Source organism: Talpa europaea (assembly GCF_964194135.1).
Source record: "Talpa europaea genome assembly, chromosome: 3".
Classification (NCBI taxonomy): domain Eukaryota; kingdom Metazoa; phylum Chordata; class Mammalia; order Eulipotyphla; family Talpidae; genus Talpa; species Talpa europaea.
The window spans coordinates 119,272,569-119,299,644 of NC_140069.1; the positions used below are offsets into that span (position 1 = coordinate 119,272,569).

Sequence of the window (27,076 nt, forward strand, 5' to 3'; positions counted from 1 at the left end):
TCAGTAATCATTAGGTTTATTAATATCCTCTGAAATACAAACAAAATAAGAAACAGTTCATACCTTGGCTTGGTAGGTGCCAGAAAAACAGCATTTGCCTGCAGTTGTTTTTCTTAATACCAGTAGTTATCAGAACAAACTTCAGAATAGTCTGTATAAGTGGTTTTTTACTTCTCTTTATAGATTCATAGGACCACCTCACATAATCTTCCCCTGATTCACTCTTTAAAAAAATAATATCATTTGCTAAGGAACTAAAGAGTTAGTGTCTAAGATTATTGAATGTTCTAGGTAACTTATTCTCAGAAATGTAAATCATTTTTAACATTAATTAAGACCCAAATCCTGTTTAGTAACAAGCTCCTGGCCAACATTCTTAAAACCGCTATTATAGGCAATTCAGACACTGTTAGGTTATGGAATTTTCTTTGTTTTTTATATACCAGAAATACAGAATCTTAAATATTTTTCATTAGGTCAGGACCATATTTCATATTGTCAAGTATCCTCTAGGAAATATCTTGGAGAACTCAAATTGAAAACTATTTTTTTGTTGTGTCTATGGTCCCGGTGAAATCTAACTACCACCAAAAATCTTTCTTCCGTACATAATCCATACCTTTACCAAGTAACATCACATTGAATATGTCAAATTCATATTTTGATATATGGACATACAGACATATAGAAGTAACACTGAGGAAATTATAGAGCTCTGCTGGCCAGTGTTGCTAGCCACTAGCTATATACATGGCTGTTTAAATTGAATTTCGTTAAATTTAAATTTTTCTTGAGTTTACCAGTAAAGTTTATTGTATGAGCAAAGTGTCAGTATTTGCAGTTCACCCCCACCTAGGGTGCTTATAATTAAAATACCACAAATACTCTGGAAGAGTCATGAAAATTTGATGACAGATTGATTTCAGGTTTGTTTTGAAGTCAATGGTATGGCTTTTTTTTTTTTAAAGATTTATTTATTTTTATTTTATACAAGCATTGGGTACAGTCAGAAGCGTGGGAGGTGAGAGAATTCACCAGAGCCAGAGCCGGGAGCAGAACAGGCAGAAGGACCGAAGTACACTGCTGAGGGGAGCAGCGGGTGGCAGGAGAGGTCTGAGCGCCATGCGGGACCCACCTGTGGTGGCCTGGGAGCAGCCGGGGATCGAACCGGCGCTGCAGAGGCTGCGGGCAGCTTCGCAACCCAGCGCTCAACCGCTGCGCCACCGGGAGGCCCTGGTATGGCTTTTGTCTGGAAAGTCTGCTAGAATAAGACATGTCTTTTTTTAAGCTGTTCTTTTTTTTTTAAGTTTTTAAATTTTTTTTTATTGAGGTGACATTGGCTTACAATACTTTATGATTTAGGGGTTTGGGTTCACACCTCCTCAGATATATTTACCACACCACACCCACCACCACAGTACCCATAATCCCCCACCATAACCCATTTGGGCCCTTCCCCACATTACTCCCCCAACCTCCACCTCTCGTAGCTTCAATTCTACAGTCAGATTTCTAGGATTTCTTTTGATTTTGTTTTGTCTGTATACATTATCCTGTCATCTGCAAGTAGTGATAGTTTTACTTTTTTCCCAATTTAGATTCCTTCAGTATCTTCCTCTTGTTTAATTGCTCTAGCTAGGACTTCAATACTACATTGAATAGTTGTGGTAAAAGTGGACATCCTTCTCTTGTACTTCATCTTAGAGGAAAAGCTTGCAGTCTTTCACCATTGAGTATGATACTGTTAACTGTAGATTTGTCATATGTGGCCTTCATTATGTTCGGGTACACTTTTTTAAGTTTTATCATAAATGGATATTGAATCTTATGAAATGCTTTTGATAAGATCATGTGATTTTTTTTTCTTTAGTTAATGTAGCAAATTGAATTGATTGATTTGCATATGTTCATTAACCTTGCATCCCTGGGATAAAACCCACCTGAGTGTGATGTATGATCCTTAAAATTAAATGAAATATAAAATTCAGTTTCTCAGTTACACAGATGACATTTTAAGTCATAAGTAGTTACTGACTACAATATTGGACAACACAGATGTAGAACATGTATTAGACAACACAGATTTAGTACAACAGAGAAAGTTTAACTCGACATCTCCTAGAAAGTATGTACAAAGAGCACTTTTGTTTATAGTATCATATATTTATATAAAAAAATGCCCATATGATGACTTCTCAGGAAGAAAGGCAACCAGGTTGTTTACAAGTGGAACCTATAATTTCATTCTATTGTGCCAGAAAACGTAACTTTTAAATTAATAAATCCCACTTTCTTTCCTGAAACTCCTATCCCAAAAGATTTACAACTACAGGGGCCTCCCGGTGGCGCAACAGGCTGAGCGCAGCGCTGTGAGGCTGTCTGCAGCCTCCAAGGTGCCTGTTCCTTTCCCGCCAAGCTGGGGAGAGGGGAGATTCCCGCATGGCGCGACAGACCTCTCCTCTCTCGCCGACTGCTCCCCTCAGCAGTGTATTTCGGTTCTTCTGCCTGCTCTGCTCCCTGCTCTGTTTCTTGTGGATTCTCCCACCTCTGGCCTGTACCCCAGTGCTTGTATAAATAAATAAATCTTAAAAAAAAAAAAGACATTAATAAAAAAAGATTACAACTGAAGAACTTCTAAAGGGTACATATGCAGAATATGTTTAGAGCTAGTTCAAGATTCACAGAATTTCTCCAGCTCATCTTGTGCTACTCTTCCCCTCTACATATGTGCTCATTATTGTCTTTGCACTATGGTACTTAAATGTTTATCATGTATTTTCTTTTTAAAATTTCCATCTGATCTACTGACTTAGACTGTATCTCCTAATATCTATAGATCAATAAATAGCTATTTTTGTGTATCCTGAGATTAAGCCTTAAGTGCCACTTATATACCCTCACAACCTCATATTTTTCAACTTTGTATAAGAAAGAAAATAATAGTTTTTGTTCTTAAAGGAGTGCTTTAGTGGGCCTCCTCTGTGGCTCAGCGGGTTGAACATAGCGCTGTGAGGCTGTCTGCAGCCTCTGCAGCGCAGGTTTGATTTCCGGCCAGCCAGGGAGATTCCCACATGGCCTAGCAGACTTCTGTCGCGCCCTCTGCTCCCCTCAGCAGTGCTTTCAATCTGTCTGCCGGTTCTGCTCCCCACTCTGTCTCTGTTGAATCCTCTCACCCTCTCTCACCTCTGGCCTATACCCAGCTATTGTATAAATAAATAAATAAAGGAATGCTTTAGTGAGAATGATCTTTTTTTTTTTCCTTCTGCAGTTCTTTCAAAAGCAGACCCGTCTTATAAATTCTGTTCTATGCTGCCTGAGTCCACACTGAGCCAGGGGGAATGTTCAGGACCATCCTGTAATGTTTTGTGCCAGAGAGTAAAATACTCAACAAAATGATGGCGACGTAGTGATAGCAGCTAGACTAAAGGGGGTTCCCACTGGCCAAATCCGGGGAAACTTGAGCATCAAAATAAATGATGTAATGAATTGTAAATCATTGAAAAAATGGGAACCTTTGAATTCATACTGATGATGGATAGATGGATAGGCAGACAGATCGAATGATGGATAGATAATAATAGAGAAGAAAGGAAGGCCCTTTATAGTAGAGTGCTGACTGATCAATGTGGATGTAACAGTGAAGTGGGAATATCACCTTTTTTCACCCAACATTGTAAAGTCTATTTGAGCAAGAAGATCGATGGTTGCTAAATGGAAGGGAAAAGTTTTGACAAGGAGCAGGATATTTATATAGTCTTAATTGTCTTCCCACGTATTGCTTCTTACTTAAAAGGAGGAAAATAGCTATGAAGTAGAAAAATCAGTGAAAGGCAGATGGGCCTCTGGATGTGATACCTTAAGTGACATTCAAAATCACTTATGTCAGTGGCATACATAATCAGAATTTAATCATGAAGACACATCAGATAAAACTGAACTGGAAAACATTCTATTTTTAACAAAAAGTCTGTATTCTTACAAATGTCAATATCATGAAAGATGGGGGAGAGGTAAGCATGAACAAGGCTGAGGGACAATTCCAGATTAAAGGAAACTAAAGAGACATGACAACTAAATGCCAAGTTGTGATCTGGGCCTAGATCTTGGATTATAAGTAAAAAGGGTGATAAAAAAGACATAATTGTGAAAATTGCCAAGAGTGGAAGGTAGATACTGATGTTAAATTTCCTATTTGGTGAATATATTATTATTATGTTAAATAATACCTATGTTCTTGGGGAAAAAAACAGTTAAAGACTGAAGGGGTTTGATGTCAAACTTTTTCTTAAATGGTTCAAGAAAATAACTGGTGTTGGGGGGGTGCGGGAGGGAGAGAGAGAGAGAAAGAGAGAGAGAGAGAATATAACAACAAATATACCACGACAGTAACAGTTGGTGAATTTGAGTTAAAGCTACACAGGAGTTACCTGTTAGGTCTTGCAACTTTTCTACAAATTTGACATTATTTTCAAAGTAAAACTTTTAAAATTTGATCTGATGTTTTCTAGCTCTTTCTAAGGCTCAAAATGACGTGATGACAATCAGGATGCAATCAGAGAGACTTTCAAAAGAATATGACCGACTCCTAAAAGAACACTCGAAACTTCAGGTGGGTAACATCCACTTTATGGGCCTAAATTTTTTGAAATAGCAGTTACCTAACTCAACTATTAGGGTGATTTATCCTTCCCAAATCAGGAAGATGTACTTAAACCCCGGCTTTGTTAAGTGATTAACAAAAGCAGATCTTTACCTGGGTGGTGAAAGATTAGAACATTGCATGAAAATATAAGATAATTATAACAAAGAATTACTGACATGCTAACATACAGTATGCTAGTTATGTTGACATTTTCGGAGAAATAATTGAGTGACAAAAATTGCAGCATTGAAAAACAGACTGGTTCTGGAAAAACTTAGTATAATCATTTGAAATGTTTGCCATATTCATGTCAAAATAAAGATAAAAATTGAAGTCCCCCATCATACTACCCTTATTCTGCTGTCTCAAACATCTTACTACAAAGCCTTTGGCATTCAAATATATGATTTACCTTCAAATTTTATTTGAAGTATAGAAACAACATATTTAACTTGTTGGTAAAGCCACAAAGTCAGGGTTCCTCAGTTTTCTTTTACTTCCCTTCCAGTCCAGCAAGAATAAGTTCCCAAATTCATCAATGTTGGGCTTGTCTTTCTCTGCCCTTTTGGGCTGCCAACCCCTGAGCTGAGTTCATTTCCCAGCCACATTGTGACCAAATGTGGGAAGACGGGAGAAACCATTCCAGAGGTAGCCCTGTCCCTCCCAAGATGGAGGGTCTATGTGCTTCTGCCTTCAGGTTAGTCTTGTCCTTTGGATCTGGCAGACTTTCGATCAGGGTTTTTGGTTGTTCCTGTTTTAACAGTTACCGCTGTACAGTTATTTGACTATTTGAGCCCTAGTCCCAAGGCTCATTTCTTTGCAACTTAGTGATCGTTGTATATCCTGGGTCTGGCACTGTGCCTGACATGAGACACGCAAGCAGGCGTTACACTCTGTAGTCAACAGAGCTGGAGTAACCATAACTCTTATGGTCTCGTGCAGGTTATGTCTTCCCTCTAGGACTTACTTTCTTCTCTGTACAATGGAAATAATAATACCTTAAACACTGGTTGTTGGGAGAGCTAAAAGTTTTGCCAAATAATTACTTATTCTGAATCAGCCACTTTGGCCTTGATTTAGAGTCAATTAGGAAGCAATCTAAAATGCTTTGTAATCTTGTATTCCAATTAAGTTGCATGTTTGATTTAACTAACCTAATTTGACAAAAGCAAGAAGAAGGGCACCCCAGAAAAAGTAGATGCCCTATGTGTTCCAGTTCCAAGATAGTGAGAGGTCAGTTCACATGGACTGGAGTAAATACTTGTTCAACAATATCCCTAAAATAAGGATCCTGAAATTGCAAATTTCATCATGGCATAATGAGAATTACTCCCTGGCGTCCTTCAAAATTCACTATGTAATTGAAAAAACACTTCAGAAGCCTCTTACCTAAAAATAGAACTTTTTTCCCTCCTACTCATGAAGTCAGGGTATACTCAATAAGGATGAGTATCTACACTAGTGAACTTTGCCAGGATTTCAGCGATGTTTAAATCCCTGAATGGAGCAAGGGAAATATTCCGCAATTTGTTCTAGCCAGTGGCCACTACTGAATGCCATTGCTGTAGCAGTTAGTGATTCATTTGATCACTGAAGTGAGATTCCCTCAACCCACTTCCTCTCCTGCCAAAAAACCTTCAGCTTGGAGTATATGAATTCTTGTCAGGAGATGTAAATGACTTTTATGAGTAATTCCGTCCTAAAAAAGCAGTAGTAATACCTGTTTCTTTGACAAATAATCCACAAATTATCCACAAGTATGCCAAGCACAATGCTGAGAGTTGAGCCTTGTTCACTAGAGTACTTAGACCTTTGTCTAATTCTGCTTATATCTAGGCTTTTGAAGTATTTAATAGATAACAATTACTGAGCATATGCTATAAACCAAGCACTTGGCTAATGGCTTCATATTTGTTATTGTATTTGCTCTTCTCTACAGTAAACTAATTTTAAATTAGCCTATCAATTAGAATATTTTAAAATCCTATTTGTAGATGAGGAAAATAAGACCCAGAGATGTTATTTTAATATACCCAAAAATCACTGAACTAGAAAGTGGTAACTTTCAAAGTGAGGAAATCCTTTTCCAATGCCTCCATCATTAACTGCTATGCTCTTTGACCTGTGGCAATGTACTGTGTATTCTGGAGCTAGTCTCTTCCCACTCTTCTTTTCTCCCTATCTCAGGGAGATAAGTTGCAGGGCAGGCTTCCTTGCTCTCCGGCTCCTGGGCAGGCTCAGCCAATGGGAGACAAAAAGAAGAATAGAGACAGGAGAAGGGGAAAGTCAAGGATTTCTCCTATTCTCTCTGCTTTATGTGACATCTGCAGAGCAGCCCTCTCTCTTTCTATGGGAAACCTCCATTGGGCCCAGCTCCTGGGATCCATATTATTATTTCTTCCCTTGTCCCTCCTGCTTAAGGAATGGTATTGGTTTTCTGTTTTTGCTGATCCCCAAGGTTCCTTACCACCATGTTTGATGTGCTCACTCATCACCTAAAAAACCAATTCCCTATAATAAATAGCTGTTCAAAGGAAAAAAACAATCAACTCTATAGCTTATCTGTTTTCTGAACCTTGAGTGAATTGTTTGACATCCATGCACCTTGGCTCCTTCATTACTTAAGTGAGGATTATAACTCCTTATGAGCATTAAACCAGATCCTGTTCAAGAAAGCACTTTAATTTTGAAACAAGAAAAGTGCCACATCACCGTTAGATACTAGTAGTTATTTCTAACTGAACACATGATTTTCCCCGTCCAGCTATCTACCACCCATTGTGTTGTATGAGATTTAGTTGTCATTAATTGAGACCCATTTTTTAAGAAGTAATTCTCACTTTGATATCACCTTCTGAGCCCTATGTGAAAAGCAAAAGATGCTTTAGACTAACCTAACTGTAAAAAGCTGAATCACATTCTCCATAAATTTTAATTCTTTTGTCAAAACAAGCCTGAGCAGTGAATCATATTCTCAAGTTCTTTGGGAAACTTAGCTTTTTCATAGGTGACTTATTATAAATAATAGAATAGAGGATGACAAAAATATTAATTTACCATTAGTAAATCTCACTTTGCATATTTTAAATGGGTTTGGATTTCCCCATCTGGTCCCCTCCCTGTTATATGCACTAAATAAATATTAGAAAATAGTCCCTTTAATTTTTTTTTCCTTTCCTGTTTGCTCTGACTCTCTTTTAGAAGAAATGAAACACAAATAACTAAGGGCCCATCCCCACATGCCAACTTTTACTTTTTGTTTTTGGGAATCACCCTTCTTCACTAAGGCATTTGTCCGGAATAACAGTTTCATTAAAGCTGTGATTTTTATCTGAAGTGGTGAGAAATTTATAAACATGGAAAGTGGTACCTTACCATTCAGAATATCTCTTCTAGTCCTGTCTTTTGATTTGGTTGCTTAAAGTTAGTTACTAAAGTTGCTCTAAAAGCATTAAGGCTCAGTCTGAACAAGCACCTAATGAATGGCCGGTTTGCAAGCAGTAACACTACGGATCCATTTTAGGGGTTTTTTCCTCAGTGTAGACTTTTACTTCCTTATTGCAAATGATCTCTTGAGGTTAACTTCAATTCCATTTTCCTATAGTTTTTTTTTTATATAAATAAATCTTTTTCTTTTTTTTTTAAAATATTTATATTTTTATTTATTTATACAAGCACTGGGTATAGTCAGAAGCGCGGGAGGGTGAGAGAATTCACCAGAGTCAGAGCAGGGAGCAGAACAGGCAGAAGGACCGAAGTACACTGCTGAGGGGAGCAGCGGGCGGCAGGCGAGGTCTGCGCACCATGCGGGACCCTCCTCCGGTGGCCGGGGAGCAGCCGGGGATCGAGCCGGCGCTGCAGAGGCCGCGGGCAGCATTGCAACCCAGTGCTCAACCGCTGCGCCACTGGGGAGGCCCAATTTTCCTATAGTTTTAAATGATGTATTGGGTTGTCAGAAAAGTTATGACGTGTTTTTTATATGTTTGTATTGCAAAAATGCATCATGACTTTTCCAACAACCCAATATTATAGTCCTCAATGTAATATAGTCAGCAAAGAGTAAAATTTGAGAAACTAGTTCTATTGGTATCTGAAGGACAAAAAAAAAAAAAGGCCACACCATCTGGATGGTGTATTCTTTCCTTGCCAAAAAGTTTTTTTTTTTTTTTTTTTTTTTTTTTTTTTTTTAAATAAATTTTATTGTTATATTCCCCATACAATTGCAGCCCCCCCATTCTGACCCCAATCCCTCCCCTCCCGCCCCCCTAAAAGTGTCTCTGGTTCATAGTTTTTTGTTGATTTTGATTTTCACTATCTTATAGTTATTCATTTTCCTGGTCCCTTATTTAAATTTTCTAGATTCCTGCTATGAGTGAGACCATCCGGTATTTTTCTTTTTCTTTTTGGCTTATTTCGCTGAGCATGATCCCTTCCAGCGCCATCCATGTTGCTGCAAATTGCATGTGTTTATCTTTTTTGAATGCTGAGTAATATTCCATGGTATATATGTACCACATCTTCTTGATCCAGTCATCTATTTTTGGGCATTTGGGTTGTTTCCAAAGCTTAGCTATTGTAAACAGTGCTGCTATAAACATAGGGGTGCAGGTGTTCTTTGGAATTGATGTTTCTCTGTCCTTTGGGTAAATACCTAGGAGTGGAATTGCTGGATCATATGGAAGCTCTATGTTTAGTAGGTCCAGAAATCTCCACACAGCTTTCCACAGTGGTTGGACCAGTTTGCACTCCCACCAACAGTGCAGAAGAGTTCCTTTTTCTCCACACCCTCGCCAACATTTGTTGTTGCTAGTTTTTTTAATATGTGCCATTCTCACTGGTGTAAGATGGTATCTCATGGTAGTTTTGATTTGCATTTCCCTGATGACAAGTGATGTTGAACATTTTTTCATATGCCTGTTGGCCATTTGCATTTCCTCTTCAGAGAAGTTTCTTTTAAGCTCTTCTGCCCATTTTTTGACTGGATTATTTTCTTTGTTGTTGTTGAGTCTCATCAGCTCTTTGCAGATTTTTGTGATCAGTCCTTTATCATTAGTGTTGGGTGCAAAAATGTTCTCCCAGTTGGTGGGGTTTCTCTTTGTTTTTGTTATTGTCTCTTTTGCTGTGCAAAAGCTCTTTAATTTGATGTAGTCCCAGCTGTTTATCTTTGCCTTCACTATCACTGCTTTGGGTGATGTGTCTGTAAAGATGTCTTTGATGTGCAAATCACGTAGTGTTTCGCCTATATTTCCTTCTATATATTTTATGGTTTCAGGTCTTATGTCTAGTTCTTTAATCCATTTTGAGTTGATTTTTGTGTATGGTGTGAGGTGGTGGTCAAGCTTCATTCTTTTGCATGTAGCGACCCAGTTTTCCCAGCACCATTTATTGAACAAACTTTCTTTGCTCCAATGCATATTCTTTGCTCCTTTGTCAAAGATTAGTTGACCATAAATCTGTGGGTTTATTTCTGGATTTTCTATTCGATTCCATTGGTCTGTATGTCTGTTCTTGTTCCAATACCATGCAGTTTTGATGATTATGGCTTTGTAGTATAGTTTGAAGTCTGGGAGTCTGATGCCTCCATTCCCTTCTTTTTTTTTCAGGAGAGCTTTGGCTATTCGGGGTTTTTTGTGATTCCATATGAATTTCATCAATAATTGTTCTATTTCTTTGAAGAATGACATTGAAATTTTGATTGGAATAGCATTGAATCTGTATATTGCTTTTGGAAGGATGGCCATTTTAATAATGTTTATTCTTCCAATCCATGAGCAGGGGATGTCTCTCCATTTCTTTGTGTCTTCTTCTATTTCTTTTAACAGTGTTTTATAGTTTTCTTTGTATAGGTCCTTTACCTCTTTTGTTAGATTTATTCCCAAATATTTGATTTTTTTTGTTTCAATAACAAAAGGGATGGTCTTTTTGATTTCTTCTTCTTCAGATTTATTGTTTGTGTATAGGAAGGCTACTGACTTTTGCGTGTTGATTTTGTATCCTGCCACTTTACTGAACTGATTGATGAGTTGAATTAGCTTTTCTGTGGAGTTTTTGGGGTTCTCTATATATAATATCATATCGTCTGCAAATAGTGATAGTTTGACTTCTTCTTTTCCTATTTGGATTCCTTGGATGTCTTTCTCTTGTCTTATTGCCCTGGCTAGGACTTCCAGTATTATATTGAAAAGCAATGGTGAGAGTGGACATCCTTGTCTTGTTCCAGATCTTAATGGAATTGCTTTCAGCTTTTCACCATTGAGAATGATACTGGCTGTTGGCTTGTCATAGATGCTTGCCAAAAAGTTTTAATTGGGTTTACAAAAGGAGAAATTTAGAAATTTTTTGACCTGGTATTAACTTTTGAAACAAAAGCAAAATAGATTGAAGCAGTGGGGAAAATGAACTTACTAAAAATGTTATTTTTTTTCCTGCTACACATTTTTTTTTTCAAGTAAAGCCCACAAATTTTGTTTTTTTTTTAAGTATTTATTTTTGTTTATGCATATTTTTGTTTATGGGGTATATTATGCATATTTTTATGGGGTATATTTTATGGGTATATATTATATAATATATTATAATATTGATTTGCAGTATATTATAATATATTATAATATATTATATATTTATATAATATATAATATATAATATATAACATATATAATATATATTATATATGTTATATATTATATATGTTATATATTATATTATATATATATTATGGTATATTATGCATATTTTTGTTTATGGGGTATAGGCCAGAGGTGCAGCGGTTGAGAGGATTTACCAGAGACAGAGTGGGGAGCAGAAGAGGCCAACTGACTGAAATACACTGCTGAGGGGAACAGTGAGCGAAACAGGAGAGGTCTGCCTCGCCATGTGGGTCAGCTCCCTGGCTGGGGATTAAACTCATGTCACAGCAGCTGCAGATAGTTTGATAGTGCTGACTTTAACCCCTGTGCTACCAGGGAGGCCCAAATTTTGTATCTTTTTACATTTAGATTTTCTTAATCCATATTTTCACATTTGATTATTTTCATAATAACTATACAGAGAAAAGAGAATGTTTTATAAAAGTCCTTGTCATGCCTGTAAATCTGTTTGTTCCTCTTCATTTTAACTGCCTGCATCATATGTTTCCTTATAGGATCATTCAGGAAAAGGTAGTAAGAAAGACCTGTGAAGCTTATGAGAGAAGATTGTGATACAACGTGTCAAGATGATAAATATGTTATCATGTTAGCCTGTAGAAAATTTAAAATTCAGTTCAGAAAAATGCACTATGACCAGCTGATAATTTTTTAATGCCACACATAGGCTGTATCATGATGTTTCAGATATATCATAAAGTTTGTATTACAGCTCTTAAGTATAAGCATGTTAAACACATATTTACATACTGATAGTAAAACATGTATAGGGTGGCTATTTACAAATAAAAGGAAAAATTTATTAGCCAGTTACATCCAAAAGTAGATTTTTATTTTTTTAATTGCATGGAACCATTTTTGATTTAAAAGCTTTGATGAGTTTCTAGTGATAATAATAATATTCTATTTAGTCATATTATGATACACTAATGAAGTATTTGAAAATAGTATTTAGTTTTAGCAAATTTTTCCACATTGAATGTGGATAAATGATCAGAATTAGCCACTATATTTATAAGGAAGGGTCAGAAAAAACAAAGCAGTGACCCTAATTTTGTTTTAAACCTGATGATGCTGTGGTTTTACTCTCATAAGACAGCTATATTGATAATTATATTTTTGTTACTGTCCTTCTACACCTGTTCGACTGTTTTTGTTGACATTTATGTTAATACATAGTTGGTAAGCATTCTACCTTTTCAAGTTCATCTGATAAAGGAGTTTACATACATTTCCGTAACTGCCATAGCACTGAATTGAAATGTATTTTACAACAATGTGGCGTTCTTAGCTTGTACAGTTAATATATAACATATCAAAAAAAGCAGTGTTTCTCATTCTGTGAGTTAGTAATTATACAGATATTACCTCAAATATGCATACACTGGTGTCACAATTTCTCTTGAGATGTTTCTATATTCTGAAAGCTAAATATTAAATACTATTTTTCCATTCAAATAGTCATTCAGAGTTTCCTTTAGAAGATGAGAAGTATTGTAATAGTAATAGGATTTAGGTTGTTCCAGTGTTTTTTGACATGAAAATCATCTTTCTTGTTTCATAAAGACTTAAATATAAAAGAAAATGGGAAATAATTACCAGAGTTTTTATTTTCCTGATCTTTGATTCTCTGTTGTTTATTCACCTTTTACCACTGACTTCATGCATACTTAAACTTTTTCATTGAAAAGTGGATGAAATGAGCAAATACATAAGAATGTTATTTCAGAAAAAATCAGGAGTTACTGCTAGAAAACAGACATGTAGAAGACATTTAACAGGAGTAAGAAATGGGAGTTAGACCATATGGGCTGACAACACCATAAATAACAAGAAAGGGGAGTGCTGAGAGGGAGCGAGCTGAACAAATGACAGCTCAAATTATCAACTGAGAAATATCAAAGTGAGAGCTACATGGGTAAATATATAGATACTGAACATTTGTGATGCTGGCCTACTGTGCAGAAATCAAATCTGACAACAGGATAACATACGGAAAAGTAGAAAATGCATAGTTCCAGAATTGGTGGAAACTAAACCTAATGCCAGCTTCACCACTGATTTAAATATGATTCTCCCCCTCCCCTTGAACAAACTATTCAAACTTGGCTCGACTGCCATTTCCTTATTTCCAAAATGGGAATAAAAAGTCCAGGTCAGGATTAATATGTAAATTAAGATAACAGTGATTATCAAAGTTGTTCAAACTGTGCAGCAGTGAGTGCTCTGTGAAAAAACACCAGGATTTGAAAGATTTCCAGAAAGCACTGTAAATTGTGCATGTAAGTGATCTAAGACATCAGACCCCTCAGTTTTACAGATCTGCTACAGAGACCTCTGAAGTTGAGCAATTTTCCTAACACAACATAGAGAGTGAGATTCAGAGACAGAATCTGAGACTAGACTTTAGGTATCCTCGTATGCCAGATAAATAGCAGTTTGGTATAGTGGTAAAGTACACAGACTCTGGAGCCTAATTCTGATGCAAACCTGGCTAATACATGGCAATATTTTTGTTTAGCAACTTACAGCTAATCTATGTATAGGGACTAGAGTATTAGCTGGAGTACTAGAACTGGTTATTTTGTTTATCTAATCATACTGCTTATTATGTTCACATTGTCAGTAATAACTTCTTTATATCTTAGGCTGTATTGTAAGAGTAAAACGTGAGTAGTATTCTTTCCCTTTTCCATTAGTTACATAGGATTTTGTCAGACTCTTTCTACTTGCAAATCAGCTTTGGTTACAGACTCCAGGAAGTAGCACTTAAGTTGTAGTTAAGCACTCTGGAACTTGTCATGAGTCATCTTCATGGCGCCACCTTGTGCATCAGTTCTGGTAACTAAATTACTCTGAATGAAATGAAGAGTCTGCTTTCAATGATACTGTCCTGATGCTGTGACCTGCCCAGCAATCTAAATGACCATACCTGTAATTCCTCTGCTTTCCTGCAGTGACATTCTTCTTTCCTCCCTGGGCCTCCCAACCAGTCATTGGGATACACCTGCATCTTTTTCTTGCTTTACCTCTGTGGGTCATTCCGCTTCTTCACCACCATTCTGTTGTCCCCAGCCTTGTCACCACCTTCCCATCTATGTCCCACCACAGCTAACGTGTGGAATACACCTTGCATTCAAGTGCCAACAATATAATGTTCAAATATAGCAGCCATTTTAAGCATTAGTGTTATAATAATCTAGAATGACTTATCCAAAGTCCATGATTTTAAAATAAAAGTGACTATTACCTTATGTGAAAAAGCTGAGATGAAGATAAAGATCTTGAAATGAAGAGATTATCCTAGATGATATGGGTGGGTCCTAAATGCTGTCATGTATCCTTGTAAGAGGCAAAGGAACATCTTCGTCAGCAGAAGAACAAAAGGTAAAGTGACCAAGGGGCAACAATCAGTGCAGCAGCCACCAGAGCTGGAAGAAGCAAGGAGCAGGTTGTCCCCTAGAGACTCAAAAGGGAGCATGACATTCCAGACTCTAGTTAAAATGATTTTGGACTGCTGGCCTCCAGAACAATGAATCAATAAATTAGCTGTTTTAAACCAAGTTTGTGATAATTTGTCACAGCATCTACAGGAAACCAATGCAGAACATGCAGGGCAAATCTAATGTATTGGGCTGGACTGAAATTCCAAAATGTGTGGAAAAGGTATCGTTTAATAGCACTTGGTCTTCTTAGCCATTTGGGTAAATAAAAGCCTCCACCATCTCCTGCCTTTTTTTTAAATGCAAAGAACTGGGGTGTAGGCCAGAGGTGCAGGGGTTGAGAAGATTCATCAGAGGCATTGTGGGGAGCAGAACAGGTGGGTCTACTGAAATACACTGCTGAGGGGAGCAGTGGGTGAGACAGGAGAGGTCTGATGGCCATATATGGGTCAGCTCCCTGGCCAGGATTGCACTTAAGCGGCAGTGGTGGGTGATAGCATTGAGACAACCACTATATCACCAGGGGGGCCCCTGAACTCCTGTCTTGGTTTTTTTCTCCTCCAATTTTATTCTCTGCATTCCTACTGCCACTGCAAAACCAAACTATAATTATTTCTCACATGGACTATTGTGACAACTTTGTGCTGATATCTCTGCATTCTCTTATTCCTCTCCTAAGTACATACGTTCATAAATCATGTCACTCCTTGCTTACAGTTGTCCAATTATTCCCCATTGACCTGACTAAAATCAAATTCCCAAGACATCCCACCTGCTTTCCAGACTCATCTCAGTTTATTCTTAGAATGAGTCAAGTTCTTTCCCCCTTCATGGCTTTTATAGATTCAGTATATCCAATATCCCAACCCCTGTCTTAAGCTAGTTTATTATATATCACAGTATTTTACCACTCTCTGAAATCATCTATGCTTTGGTTTTGTCTCCTGCTCTGTGACTATCTGTTACTGTACACAGTAGGTGAGTGGTTTACATCAGGGAGTGGGGGCATTTAACAATGTCTACCAATGTTTTTGGTTGCCATTGCTAGGGGTATGCTACTGCTGGGTAGAATCCAGGGGTTCTGTTAAAGCCATCCTATAACCATGAAGAATCCCCACAACAAAATGCCAGTATTGGCCCAAAATGTCTGCATTGCTGAAGTTGAGCTATCTGCAGCAGATGTTTGTGATAGAAGGTACCAGTCCCCCAACAGCCATTCTCAATTTGATCTGTGGTAACAGTTAGCCCTATGTTTCTACACCCAGCTGCCCAACATAAAGATAATATTTTCCAGTCCCTTTGTAGGTACAGATATGACACTCCTGAATTGCTGTTCAGTCCATAGTTGAGTAAGTGTAATGCATTGTCTCTCTGCCTGGTCTAGACATGAATAGAAAGCCAAAAAGCCACAGATAGAAATGCCCAGCCAAATAGGATTGACACAAAGTGTGACCACTAAGGCTCAAAAACATGCCACAAGTCTAAGGCACCTTCTGGCAGGAATCAGAGGAAGGGGCAGAAGAAGCCAGGCAAGTCTGAGTCTAAAGAAGCAAAATTAAAGTAGAAATCAAGATAAAGGCTGTCATTATCAGCCTCGCCACTTGTCTCTCACCCACATCTCTTTCAATCGCCTCTACGTATCTTAACGTCATGTGTCTTTTCCATATCCCCCAAACTCTGGTGCACATTCAAAGTCGAGGAGCACATTAATTCTTCACAAGTGCCCCTGCTCTGTGTGTCCTCCTGTGTTTCCTAGAGTCCTCTCTAGCTACCCCTTGCTGCTCAGCTCCACCCTTCATTAGGTGAGGCAGGAAGCATGGAACCTCCCCTTTTTATAAATGGAAATTACCTCTGAAACTCTCTCACAATATCTCTGCATTTCCCACTGTAAGGTTCTTCTTGAGAAGTAGACACTTGGCCTCTTCTTCCTTGTTTTTGATTGTGACTAGTGCCACAAAGAATAAACACAAGAGCTTTCAGACCATCGTGTGTCTTCACATAGCACAGAAACGTTTTAGATGTAATTGTTACAAAATTAGAAAAACAAGTTTCTTACAAGTGTCTTGTTCTGGATAATTGCCCCTTTCTTAAGTTTGAGCAAATAATTCATTTGAAGTTTGGACTTTGCCACACCCTCCAAGCCAGGAGCCTCCCGGGTTAATCAGGTTTCTTTAGAGACTTCATTGTTACTTCAGAAATCTTTTCCCCTGAAGCATCACCTATGGTAAAGAATTTCATTTTCATTCTTTCAAGGTCTGCCAATTTCTGGAAACACAAATGACTTCTAGACCGCCACTTCTCAGCCAAGTACTTCCTGAAGTAAAATTTCACAAGGCTTTTAAATGTTTTTTTTCTACTAAAGCAAAATGGATTGGTAGAATACATAGAAATTATGGGGAAAATTACAGTTAACTTTGGCTAATGTTATATTTTATATACAAATATTTATAAAAGCAAAATCATACTGTTGGAGAGTACAGGACAGGGGTTAGGAGGAACAGAGAAAGGCTGTGGAGAGGATGTAGGAGAAGCAAACTCAGGAGAAGTGAAACTTTAGGGAGGAATCAGCATGTTCATTGCAAGAAAGGGGCACGCTGGAAAAACAGATGTCCTAGATTGGAAGGAAAAAAAAGGGGAGAAGATATTGAGGGAACCTGGAACTTCCCCCTTTTCCTGGGGCCCGCCCTGTTACAACAGGATGATGGAAGAGGAAAGGAAAAGAAGCAGGTGATAGCACACTATGACAGTTCAGACAGGGGTTAAGCAGGGAATACAGAGTAAAAGGAATCAAGAAGCGAGGAGAGAGGAAAGGAGACAAGTGGTAATACAGATGAAAAACAGGGGGGCCCAGAGGCTCCACTCTATCTATTCTCCCCATTAGAATGACCCCCAGGTAGCACTCACTGTGAGGGACCATTTGATTGACTTTTGGTGCACACTGGAGCAACATAATCTGTCTTAAATTCTAAATAGACTAGGATGAACACGAAGACTGTACCAGTCACAGAGGTTATGGGGAGGCCACAAAAGAAAGCTTTCTTACAACCTGAAATGCTAACTGGGCAATAGACAGCTCCAACACAGCTTCCTATACATGGAGGAGTGTCCAGTCCCTCTCTTCAGTCATGACCTCTTAAGTTAACTTGATGCACAGAAGTTAATTTAAGTTAACTCGGGGTATTCTTACCCCAAGATCAGAGGCTGCACCTATAGTGACCACCAGAACATGCTCTGCGGTTCCAGATACTACTCAAAATACTCCACCAAAAGGGGAGAAATCTTGGAAAAGAGAAAGTAATGTGGTGTGGGTTGATGGAACCCCAGGACGTGCAAAAACTGCAAAGCCTCTATGGATTGAGGTGGAGGAGGGGAGCAGAGTCCCGAGAAGAGAGCAATATCCTGTCTTGATATTCTTGCCTTCAACATCCTTGAAAGAGGAGGCCTAGAGGGGAATCGAGCCAGTATTGAAAAAGTTCCTTCAATTGGGACTCATTCAGCACAGCCACTTCCCATGCAACACTCCAATTTTGCCAGTAAGCCTCATACAAATGAATACAGCTTCATTCAGGACTTGAAAGCAATTAATGAAATTGTCAAAGACATACATCTGACTGGGCCAAATCCCTACACCTATTAGCTGCCACACCTAGGGATTATAGCTGGTCCTCAGCACCAGACCTGAACCATGCCTTTTCCTGTAACTCAATAGATGCCCAGGATCAGCTGCTTTTTGCCTTTGAATGGAAGAACCTTAAGTCCAAAAGCACTCTCCAATTCTGCTGGACTCTCCAATTCACAGGGGTTTAAGAACTCCCAACTATTTTAGGGGAGATGCTAGCCTAGGATTTCTTTGGCATGGAGGTGGGGATGAAGTCTATAAAACATTAGAGGGTGGAGTTCATTCGGGGCATACTGTTCCTCCAACAATACCATATGCACTATTTTGTAACCCACTTTTATTCCCTCCTCCCCATCAATAAATATTCCACAATAGGATTCTCCAAAGGAGAACCTACCTCCAGTAGGTCACATAGATATCAACCTCAAGGGTTGGGTTTTTTTCAAACTGCTGTTCTCAGACTCATATGCCCAGTCCACCGCTATCACCATTGAGAATTAGGGACCTTGGCAAGCAGACAATGAGGGGACTGTGCCATAACCACCCAGCATGGGGTGGCAGAGAAAGGGGTTAAGTCCTCTGTATTTAACTTGCCCTCTGTTGTTGGACATTTCATGAAAATCTCTATCAGCCAAAAATGCTCTAGAAGCATCATGAGTTACATTCATAGACTCCCTAGTATCAAATATTATTTCCTTTATTTATTTTCCACTTTGAGTATGTTTTTCAACTTTAAAGTGAAGACAAGACTCTACTTCATGGACCTGCTGACAGAATTCAATAAAGCAATGCACACAGGGAACTTTTTATGGCGATAAGCTACTTTGAACATTTTTTAAAAACCAGTACCCAATGGCAAACTGACCCCATTAAAAGTAACAATAGTAATTGAAAAGGAGACTTTATAAATACATTTTAAAAGTTGACCCCCTGGTTTTATGTAACAAAATTGTACTGTGTTTCCCTTCAGATCCTATCAACAGATTTGATGTTGTGCAAGGACCTGGTGGGTCTGGGGTGTTTTATTAACCACCTGAACCTGAACTACAATTCTTTTTTTTTATTTCCCAATGATTAAAATGTGTGTGTGTGTGTGTGTGTATGCATGTGCGTGAAAGATATTTTAAACTCCGCAAAAAAAAAAAAAAAAGGCAAGAGCAATGACAGGTCATGGGTGTCATCATCAGGGGCTTTCCTAGAAAAGGCCTGGCTCCAGCTCACCCCACAGAATACCTTCCCCACTCATTCAGAAGCCCAACTTTTAAATATGACAAGGTAATCAAGCATGTGGTAATCTAAGAAAAGCCTTTACTATGGAAAAAAATAGAAATCAAAGTGAATTTTAAAAGTCGTGATAATAGTGTACAGGAGGAAGAACATGTTAAAAATAACAACTATACTCAATAATATCCTCGGAGAAACCATGGCTTCTTATTTCAATATACCTGTGAAATCAGAACAAGAAACTATAAAAAATTTGGTCAGAAAATTTAAAAAAGCCCTTAGCTAAAATAGAAGGAGGGCCCACCAAATCCCCAACACGATGCCTGGAGACAGACCCACACCAATAAACTGGCTTCCAAAGTTTCCTGTGAGAAAAGTTTCCTGTGAGAAAACACAGCATATAGAAAGGTTAAAGGATTCAAGTGAATTCAGATGTCTCTAAAGGAACTCTAGAAGACAGAAGACAATGGAACATGCTTTCAACACTCTGAGCGAGAAATTATTTGTTGTTTTTTTTTTAAAGATTTATTTGTTTTATGCATACAAGAACTGGGGTACAGGCCAGAAGTGTGGGGGATGAGGGGATTCACCAGAGACAGAGTGGGGAACAGAGCAGGCAGATCAACAGAAATACACTGCTGACAGGGGATGAGTCAGGAGAGGTCTGCTGCACCATGTGGGTAACCTCCCAGGCTGGGATGGAATCTTCAGGTAGCTTCATAGTGCTGCATCTTAACCCCTGCACCACCAGGGAGGCCCCGAGAAATTATTTGTTAGGGGCTTCCCCGGTGGCGCAGCGGTTGAGCGCTGGGTTGCGAAGCAGCCCGCGACCTCTGCCGCGCCGGTTCGATCCCGGGCTGCTCCCCGGCCACCGGAGGAGGGTCCCGCATGGCGCGCAGACCTCTCCTGCCGCCCGCTGCTCCCCTCAGCAGTGTACTTCAGTCCTTCTGCCTGCTCTGCTGCCCGCTCTGGCTCTGGTGAATTCTCTCACCCTCCCGCGCTTCTGACTGTACCCAGTGCATGTATAAACAAACAAACAAATAAATAAAACATGCCTCTATTAAAAAAAAAAGATTTATAAAAAAAAAGAAATTATTTGTTAGAATTCTATACTCAGTCAACTTTATGAATCAAGTCTGAGTGGAGAAGAAAGACTTTCAATCTTGCAGATTCTTGAGAATGTTACCGCCCACTCATGGGTCTCCAGGAAACTAGGGGATAGAGGCTGTGCTCCACCTAAAGGATGAGTAACCAGAAAGAGGAAGATGGACACCAGGAAACAGGACAGAGACAAAGGGAAGCCACAGGGTGATGTGAAAGATCTTTACCTATGAAGCAGCTCAGACAACTCTGGGAGAAGCTTTTTAAGAAGATGAATTGAAACAGATCCCTGATATGAATGTACATTCACGAACATATTGATTATGCGCTAGGAGAATTAGGGATGTTGCAGTGGTTAAGTATCTGTAGTCATGGAAAATAATACTAGATAGAAGGAGAAAGAAGAAATAAAGAAAGAAAAGCCAAGACAATTAAACTCAAAGGAACATCAAAAACACGTCCAGCAAATAAAAAGTAATAGCAGTTTACTACACTGCTCCATTCTGAATAGAAAACAAAATTATAAAAATGTGAGTACTATTGATCTAACCAGAATTAAACCCTGTAGTGGGAGATGGAGAAACGGGGAGCATACAGAGGTTTGGCAATGGTAGGGCCACAGGAGAGTTAAATCCTCTCTCACATAGTAAGGAAACTGAAAGAAAAAAAAGAAACGTATTAATATTATTCAGATAGGGACATACATATCAAAGAATCAATTAAGAATTTGAAGGTGGTTATGTTTGGGAAAGGGAAACTTGGGGAAGAGGCTGAGGACTATTTTTTTCAGTTTTTGTTGAACCAGTCAACAAGTTATAATACTGATAAAATTAATATTTTTAAGATCTCAATATTGCCAAAATATGTTATTTACTTTTCTGAAAATACTATGCAGATTAATGAGATATTTGTAAGACACTATGAACTCTATGGAAGAAAAATATTTTTTAGATTTGTTTATATTTATGCTCAAACTGTATTAGTATTTCCAGTCATTCTGAATGCAATTATATTAACATTACATTAGCATATGACTTTGCCTTTCCCATAACTTTAATTAAGATTTTAAATAAGATGCACACCTTTGGGACTCTCTCATTCACCCTCGTTAAACACCTCTCCTATTTAATTATAATTCCACTTATTAATTTCTTCTGGCTTTTATCTTCCAAACGATTTTTGGTCTTCATGACTTGAATGCAGTTTGAACTGGTCCAGCAAATGGTTTTATCAAGTCCGGGTGTAAGATGAGCTGACAAACTAAGTAAAAAAGAAGACCACCATCGGGTAGAAAAAAGTGACTTCGGTTAATCCTTTTTTGAAAGGATTGTGCTATGAATTGTTTTCCAATTCATTTAAAATATTGTTTAGGCAACTAGTCTACACTGAGCATTGTGATAATAAAAACAGACAACACTCAAGTGAGTACTAGCTATATGCTTGATTCTAATAGTTTCTCCTATTCCATGTTACTTAAATATTGCAGAAAACCTATGAAGTTAACACCATTATTATACCCAATTTGCATATAAGGAAAATGAGGAAGAGTGATTAAGAAGTTTTCCTAAGCTCCTCAGGGACAGGATGGGTAAGAACTCAAATCCAGATCCCAGTGTTTGAACTGGCTCCCTGTATCATCTCCCATTAGACAGTCATGGACACCATGGAGGAGACCACGAAAGCAAAGGAGAAAGGAATGAACTATTAACTGTGGTCCAGAAAGTTCTATCATATTTAATTATCACAACAATGTGATGCATGACTCTTGTGCCCTTCTACTTGTGAAAAACGGTAGGAAACTTTCTCAGGGTCTGTTACATCAACTTCAGTTCTTAAAACATTTATTTCTCGGGGAGGTTAACACAAACAGAGGGAGCTGATAAAAACTACAAGATGGTGTCAAATATGTGCTAGAAATAAAGTATAGTAAGATCTCCCAGGAAAAAAGGTTCACTTTTTTGCTCATCCCTCTTTTCTGCTCATCTCACCAAGGGAGATGCTGATGAGACTTCCAAGGAGAATTTTTTGAGAGATGATTTCATGGTGTTAATGTCGAATCGGCAGAGAAGGGATGAATGTTATTGCTCCTGAGTATTATGCTTTGTTTTACTTGCAGTTTTCTTCTTTTTGTAAATGTTTATTATTTTAGGAGGTTTTGACTTTAGTGTTAAAAATATGTGATTTCCGTTTTCCCCTCTTTCTACAGGAATTTCAAATCAGGGACGAATGACTGAACTTAGTAAATGATTAGAAGTGTGTGTGTTGCGGGCAGGGGCAGAATATATTCTAGCCTTCCCCGAAGGTTAGAATAAAGGGTAGGAGAGGTTAAGTACTGGAAAATAAGCAGATGGAAGGAAAGAAAATTTACAATTTAGAGGAAAAAAGAAAATTACCCAAGGGAAATTAAAGGCTTTATGGCCCAACCCATTAGCCTGTATGTTTTCGGAGAGGTTTTCATAAATAAGATGCTGTGACCTGTGGGGTTTTCTTCAAGAATTTAAAACTTTAGGTTTTGAAAGCTTTCAAATGAAAGGTTTCTCAATCAAGATTTTTTTCTGGTTCCTTCAGATCAGTAGCACATCTTCTCAATCTAGGGACAAATTACTAGTGTTTAGTACTTGGGGCCAAGCCCAATGGCAACTTTCTGCAAACCTGGGTTCTAGCCACTTGAAAATAATTGCCTTTACATCTTGTAACATCTTCTATGGATTCTGCAATAAAAATCAATTACAATCCCTTTTGGTAGGAGAAACTAAATTAGAAAGAAAAATGATTAGAAACAGAAGGCAGCTTGACGCTTGTGATGCCAGATTTCTTCAACATGTGATTCAAAAGCCATGGACAAGTTTTTCTGGCTGTTCTCCCAATTAACAACCTTTAGCTTACTCAAAAGCCAAAATCCGTGACTCAAAAGAGCGTGCTAGGAAGAAATTTTTGACAGATAAAATTAGCTATTCCTGGCAACATCAAATAACATATACACATACACTCATGTACCTTTTTTTGAAATGCAGCTCAAAATACACCAAGAACTAACTCAAACTACGCCCTAGGCTCCAAAATTCAATTATAATAGCTAATGTTTATTATGTACTTACTATGTGCCAGGCATTACATATAATTCTCACACCATTATAGATTAGGTACTATTCTTGGATAATCTTATTTTAAAGAAGATGAAATTAAATCAAGCAGAAGCTTTATGGCTGTCCAGCATCACACAGATAGAAAATGACAGAGCCAGGAACTAAACTCAGACAGTCTGACTCCACTATACTCTTTATCAGAAAGTCCTTACCTTCACATGGATTCATACAGGTACCTTTTAGTGTGGTAAATGCATGTATCTGTGTGTTTTATATATGTGTATGCATGTATACATATAAAAAAACATCCAAAGGGACCTAGGGTAGGAAGGACATCTAATCTTGCCTTTGGTTATTTGGGAAGGTGTCATGACAGGGACAGCTAATCCCAGACAAAAGCTAGGAATGGCAAAATGGGGAATGAATTCCAGGTACGAGAAGCTGGTCTCCAAACCCAGAGATAAAAGACAGATCAGTCCTCTGGGTAATTTAGAGGATTAATGGCAATGGGAGTCATTTTGGAAAATGTTAAGTTAATAATGATCTGACTAGATTTGTATTTATAAAGCTTTTTAAGATTGGTTTATAGATTGACTGTGAGCAGAGCTAGAGGAGAAGCAGGAAATCCTGTTAGAAGGCTATTGCCTTGGGGATAACCCTGGCCTTTAAAATCCAGGCAACAGAAATAGAGATGGAGAGAAATAAAGACCTAGAGTTATTCAAAAAGTATTCTTGCCAGTAGAATGACATGAAAAGCAACAAAGAAGTAATTGAAAATGGCTCCTAAATTTCTGCCTTGGGCAACCAAATGGTTGAAATGAAGTCAGTCATCTTGGGTTATGGGAGATCCAGGAAGAAGAATAGATTCAAGAATCAGATTGAAAGAAGATAACTTCATTTTAACTCTGAATAATTTTCAGGTCCTAGCACAAGAAAGAGAGGGAGAAAGAGAAAGAAAAAAACTTGTGTAGATTATTTTTCATAACCGAGTTCTAATATTTTTTTAAAGCTTAACTCACAACATTTTGGCATCTGCATATCTTTTCAATAGAACTTTTTAGGGGGTATCTAGTAGTTCACAACTATCAAAGAATACATGAACACATTCATCTTGTCATTGGGGCATTTCAACCATCATAGTATTTCTTTTTAAATGATTGACAAATGAATATATGGACCTCATTAAAAAACTCAAGTAATACAAAGTACTGTACAGTAAAAAATAAGCCTTTTCATTAGTATGAACTTATGTTTAGATTAATAGTAATAGAGGTAAAGAAGTTTACCCATAGAAATATTATAGAGATGTTCATATACACATTTCATAACATACAATGGAAAATGTGATATAATATTTCATAGTACACACATATATAAATATATATATTGCCCACATCCTGGTTTCTAATACCATTCACTGATAAAAGGAACCAGGGATCCTTGAAGAAATGCTTAATTCAAGGACCAGCAGAGGAAATATACAAGATAACTGTGGAGCATTTTTTTAAGTCTCTTTTTTGGTGTGCAAATTGCTTAATTGTTGATTTTTTTTTAAAGATTTATTTATTTATTTATACAAGCACTGGGTACAGTCAGAAGCGCGGGAGGGTGAGAGGATTCACCAGAGCCAGAGTGGGGAGTGGAACAGGCAGAAGCACCAAAGTACACTGCTGAGGGGAGCAGCGGGCGGCAGGAGAGGTCTGCGCGCCATGGGGACCCTCTCTGGGTGGTCGGGGATACAACTGGCTGCAAAGGCTGCGGGCAGCTTCGCAACCCAGCCTTCAACCGCTGCGCCACCAGGGAGGCCCAAGTGTGGAGCATCTTGACGTGCAGGATAATGAGGAAGGGCGCCCAGAACTGAAAACTATCCTTACTGATGGGGACATGGCAAAGGGGCACAGGAGTCAAATGAATGAGCTATTGAACCCCAAAGCTAGAGCAATTTGATCAACCAAATTAAGCAGTATTGGGTGATCACGCCAAGTATAAAATAAATATTCATGAACCCATATTAACCTAAGATGAGTAACTAAATGAATAAATGGATTGGGGGAGACAAATCACCCTGGAAGAATTCCAAGTAATTTACATAGATATTCCACCCGTCTGGAGGGTAAGTTTCGACTTGTCACTCCTTAAGCGTGGGCTGGATGGCAACTTCCTTCTAGAGATTAAAGTATAGAAAGCAGACAGAGTTGGGGAAAAGTCTCTCTACAGTGGAGAAAACTAGCAAATAGGACCTTCAGCCTGGTTAGCATCGGTAATGACAAGTCATGTTGATACTCTGTCTCTTTATTATGAGGTGTTGAAAATGGCACCTTGTCTCTGTGGTTACTTCCTCCAAAACCATAATACCGGGTAAATATGAGAAAACCAGGCAAACCCCAATAGAGGAGCATCCTACAAAATACTTAGCCAGTAATCGCAAAACAATGAAGATCATGAAAACAGGGGAAGCCTGGGAAGCTGTCATAGACAAGAGGAGCCTAAAAAGACAACGAACAGTAGCCTGGAACAGGACAACCACATTAGGTGAAAACTAAGGAACCTGAACAAACCATTGACTTTAATAATAAGTTATCACATTGGTTTTTTAATTGTGGTAAATATTCCATACAAATTTAAGCTATTAATATGAGGGACACTGGGTGTGGAGTGTATGGGGACTCTACTACATTCTCATTTGTTCTTTAAATCTAAAAATTGTTCTAAAAGGGTGGTTTTTTTGTTGCTTTTTTTTTTTAAATCTCTTGCTTCCATTAGAATCTGGTATCCTGTGACTCTTCCCAGAAAGGCTCTATGTTTATAGTAGAGTTTGGGCAATGAAGGAATAGAGGAATGTGAAAGTAGCTACCTGCGGGAGATCAGAGGTAGGGGAGAGCTAGGGTTTTTTGTTTTTGTTTTTGTTTTTGTTTTTTCTCACCAGCTCCTTCCTTTCTGGGCTTGGAACTAACAGTGTGGATCCATTTGTCTACTGAAGGCGCAGTTCTTGTTGGGCAGTCCTCTTCGAAAACTATTGTGCTCTGCTAACAGTTTCCTCTACCTCCTGCCTCAGGCTAGGGTTGAAGACAATTCTCTTTTAACAGTGGACTGCTGAAGGGTCCCTTCCTCTGCCCTGAGCTGCTTTACAGAGTCTTATGGGTTTCCTGACCCAGACCACACTGGGTCTCTTCATTAACTCTCTCCCGTGTAGTCTTTTTTTTACAGTGACCGATTAATGCTGTACTCCTATGTAGATGCTCTTCATTTATTCAAATATGAGCATGCTATGCACCCCTTTCGAACCATGTTTGTTTGGTTTTTATCTATCAAGT

General features: G+C 38.3%; 1 protein-coding gene across 1 annotated transcript in view; it reads left to right on the forward strand.

Annotated features, from left to right (window-relative positions):
* Window positions 1–22,906, forward strand: part of LOC311168243 (B-cell receptor-associated protein 29-like) — a gene marked incomplete at both ends in the record, with an annotated part of 49,751 nt that extends 26,845 nt beyond the window's left edge. The window contains 2 exons of the mRNA XM_084229613.1: window positions 4,509–4,609; window positions 22,883–22,906. Of these exons, the coding sequence (XP_084085739.1) occupies window positions 4,509–4,609; window positions 22,883–22,906 (125 nt within the window). The remainder of the gene's footprint in view (window positions 1–4,508; window positions 4,610–22,882) is intronic.
* Window positions 22,907–27,076: the final 4,170 nt, after the last annotated feature.